The sequence below is a fragment of the Agrilus planipennis genome, unplaced genomic scaffold (assembly GCF_000699045.2).
Source record: "Agrilus planipennis isolate EAB-ADULT unplaced genomic scaffold, Apla_2.0 scaffold1519, whole genome shotgun sequence".
In the NCBI taxonomy this organism is placed as follows: domain Eukaryota; kingdom Metazoa; phylum Arthropoda; class Insecta; order Coleoptera; family Buprestidae; genus Agrilus; species Agrilus planipennis.
This window is the reverse complement of record NW_020440180.1, coordinates 1,874-6,233: the sequence shown is the minus strand read 5'-3', so window position 1 is coordinate 6,233 and position 4,360 is coordinate 1,874. Positions and strand designations below refer to the sequence as shown.

At 33.3% G+C, this 4,360-nt stretch overlaps 1 protein-coding gene across 1 annotated transcript; it reads left to right on the top strand.

Annotated features, from left to right (window-relative positions):
- Nucleotides 1-19: 19 nt before the first annotated feature.
- LOC108743849 (protein white-like) lies at nt 20-2,000 on the top strand (the record flags this gene model as incomplete). The annotated part of the gene is made up of 2 exons (XM_018479444.1): nt 20-307; nt 1,830-2,000. Coding segments are annotated over exons 1-2 (237 nt in total), but the record flags the coding sequence as incomplete, so codon positions are not given.
- Between the last annotated feature and the right edge of the window lie 2,360 nt (nt 2,001-4,360).

Here is a 4,360-nt window from a genome sequence, read left to right as displayed (position 1 = left end):
GGACAACAACAACCATTACCATCTATAATGTGTAAATGCGAAAAGCGGCTTCGAAGTTGTTGTTCTTTGTGCTCGTTTTTGTTTTGCTATATGGTCCTGGTCAAGGATAAATCGAGCATACTCGCAGTTGATTTGTAGGTTGGAGGCCCCATGTCCTTATAACTTCAATCCGGCAGATTATTACGTTCAGCTGTTGGCAATAGAACCGGGCCGAGAGGAGTCCTGTAAACAAGCCATTACCATGATTTGCGACAGATTCGACCAGTCCGAAAACGGCGTCAAAATCGCTCTCGAAGCAGCCACTGTGGTAGGAAACTTTAATCTTTACATATCGCAAATGTATTGTAGCTTCTACGATATCTATATACAGTATAATAATTGATAGCAGATTGTGAACATCAAAATCGTAATTTAACTTGAGGAAAATATAATTGTCATTTTAAAATGTCAATTTTAACTTTATTACAATGACTGTTAACAATTTAAAATGATTAATACTGAATTAAACATTGCTTCCTTTAAAATGGACTTCAGCGAATAGACAATTGGCACATTGAAATAAATACGTACTTTTAGCGTTGAAAATGCGAGCTTGTTTAAAAAATATGAGTATTTTTTATAATGTAATTTGTATAGATACAAATTGCTATTTTTTAGTATCAGTATGTATATGACCGATTAAGTAAATGAAAAACATAGGTACTTACACGAATAAAAAAAAAAAATTTTGCTTAGGGTTTATGCTTTGAATTGGTTTCTCTGACTACTTCACCATATCATAATGTAATTCTAAGGGGAAACTATTCGCTTTTAGTTTAAAGTATCATTTTAAAACTAGAACATTTATTTTAAAGTTGTACTTGGGTTGAAAAGAATGAGTGTTTGCTGCACATAGTGAAATTACAATATACTTTTTGTAATTAGGCACGGTATCTTCTATAAGGTGCCTATCGAATATTTATAGTCTCAAGATCCCAGACCCGCCAGACATTACTTATTTTCTGAGTAACAAAATGAGTGGGAAAGATTAGTGTTAATATGTACTTTGAACATATGCATACCTACTAACTATGACTGACGGCCAATTTGCAGATATCAGGTGCTAAAGGAACGTAAAAACTTTACTCGCTTTTCTTAAAGTTAAAGTGCCGATTTTTACATAATGTTTCACAAAATATTGTTTAAAAATTAATAATCAATACTGCCAGACACTGTACATCGGCGGTAATATCTGCCAGCCGCTTCAAACTTCGCAAGAAAAATCGTAATTTTATTTATATTCTGGGTTTTCATTTTTAAACATGATACTTAGAAAACTATTTCGTTACTTTTTGTAAGCAGTTAGACTAGTTGTAGGGGCCAAATATCTCCTAGACACATTTAAAATGTCACTGTATTATAAAGACGTCTAATTATCGCGCTTAAGCGTATATACACAACTAATTAATTTAATATCTTTTCATCACTAACTTAACAGGTTCTGATCTACCATTTTTTTTTAAATATAAGCTAATCAGCATAGCTTAATTTTTAAATTTGAGCATCTTCTGTCACGACTGCATGATTCCTCATTATTCATTGTCTGCCTATCATTTGATATTTTTTTTATTAAAACTGCCCATTCAAGCTAACTGAACGACGAAAGAATCGTAATTTGATTTCCCTTGAATCAAAATCTTTGCGACGATAAAGTTAACAAACAACAGAACCTTTGTCATCATTGAAATATTCACAATTGCGTGGACGGCTTTGGTTTTTGTTGAGTTTGTTATTTGATATTTTCCATTATAGTTTCTTTATTTTTATGAATCTACATCCATTTTTTGCAGATTAAATCATCGGCTTTTGATATTTCGTCTTATTTTGTCAATGGAGAAATGAAAAGGTCTGTTATTTATAAAGTTAACTGGTGGAAGCAATTCACTGCAGTTTTATGGAGATCATGGTTGGGTGTTACTAAGGAACCTCTCATTATAAAAGTCAGAATGCTGCAAAATTTGGTGAGTAAAACACATTCATTTCTGTAAACAAAATGTGATGTATGTGTGTAACCAACGATAGATATCTACACGAAAAAAGTCAAGTCCATACGTTCAACATTAGCTTTTTGAAATATACCTACAACTGATCTAAATATCATGTAGACTTTATTGTTCTTAAGTATACCATTTTATTGAGTTAAGGATTTCAGTCATGTTTCTAACAACTATTCAAACAATATTAGCCTCCTGGTTTATTTTTATAAGGAAAAACAGTAACAGATATAGGGTGTACTCTAAGGAGAAAATAAAAAACGACAAAAAATAAATAATAATGTACCTTTTGAAAAATGAAAAATTCCGGTGGAGGTGCTGGGAAGTACATCTTTTCAATGTCGGTTGATGTAGTGCGTAACTTTACGCTGAAAAACACTACTACAAACTTTGGGGTATTTCATTCCCACCAGCCAGTTATGCTGGTGGGCGAGCAGTCCCTCCAGATTAGTCCGGTATGTAGGGCGTGGAAATGGGTGGGTGGTGGCTCAGGTGAGAAAGATGAGATGGACGAAATGAAGACAGAAGACAATGAAAGATTATCTGTGGAAGTGATCCAAGGAAACTAATTTTCGCTGAAATTTTTCCTAGTAGGTAGCAAACTGGAGATTTCGACTTAAACGTTGTCCCAATGATTTTGTTAAAGTGCCAGACGGAATACCAATTTTGTGATTTATTCTTGAGTGTTAATATCTCAAATTAATTCCAATTAAAAAATCTGAGAATAAAAATTCAAAGCTGTTGTTGTTTTTTGGGTAATATCGATTAATCTAGGTCAGAGGTCGGCAAGTAATTTTAGGTGGGGTTCGTATACTTTTGAAAATTCTTATAGAGGTTCAGAAAACTAATTTTTTATTTTAATTTTAACACAAGATATGAAATACAGGAGGTAGGCATATTTCGGTTCAATGGGGAAAGTTACAATTACGGTCTTCAACAATTTTTTTGATGAAACAACCTTAGAATACACCTGTCCAAAAGATAAGTTTTATAAAGCTGCATTTGGCATTCGTTCAAGTTACAAACACAAAAATTGTTGTTAAATGAACATTGTTGCTGCTGCAGAGCGTGCGGTAGTTTTTTAATAAGGGGCAAATCTTCTAATTAGATTTTTCTCACATAACATTTTACAAAGTACTAAAGCAATCCATAAATTATAGAGCTTTTGGGAGGTGAAATTTCTCCATTGCTCCCCGTGGATTCGCCACTGCATGGTAATATTCCAGTCAATTTATCAACGTTGTTATTTTAGTGGATTATATTTATTTTACAATAATCGGTATACCTACTCAAAACATAGTTTGGTTTCTTGAGTTAATTAGATTTTCGAATGGGTTAATATAATACAGCCCTTGAAAAAAGGAATATAAAAATAACGCCACTCGAGATGGGTCTCATGATTCCTCAAAAAGGGTGAAAAGACATAAACAGCTGATAAATGTGCAAATAAGAACGAAATTGTCACATATACGACTATTATCATTTTTTCATAGTTTTAGCTTTTCTTCGTTTTCTTCTTTTACGTCGTTCTGACTCGTAGACGTGAGTTTGTCAGAGAACGATCGATTCGCAATTTACAGCCCTGTTTTCTTAAATTGTAAATTTGACATAGGTAAAATGCTTTCACACTTTTTATATTAGGAAATTTTTCATTCTTTACAAAAAAGATTTTTCCCACAGAATATTGATTTTTTACGCAAGAGATAGATTCTCTTAGGATGCCAACCATACAAGCTGACGAAACGTCGAATAAACGACCCCAATCTCGCACATCGAAATTATCTCTATTTAAATACATAGTTTATTAATAAATTTGTTTAGATGAATTTTTTAAATTCTACGAAAATGCTAACCCCCTTTTGCAAAAAAATTTGTACTTGATGGGCTACCATATGTAAGGGCAAAATGATGAAGATTTGAATCCAGTATCATAATAAAATTAAGTGACTGGCTTTTAAGGAGAACAAAAAGCCATGTATCTTCGGATTCGCTGTGCAAATCGAGCCGGAAACAATCGGTCTGTGATAACTGCTCAGCTACGGCAAGCAGCGTAGTTACAAATAGTTGCAAATTAACAGTGGAGAGAAGTGGTGCTCTGTATTGTGTTCAAAATTTTGTTTTTACGCGTCACTGAACTGCAAATTTGTCAGAGCAATGATGCTGTATCGCTTTGATCCAGCAGTATTCTTGAGCCTTCCATTTATTGGTGTAGTAAACGTTTCTACGAGGGCGGTTCAAGAAATACCCGTGTTACAAATGAAGACACCTCTTTTTTATAATTTTTTTTTTATTTTTCAACATAGTCCCCTTTTAGAAAGATACACTTC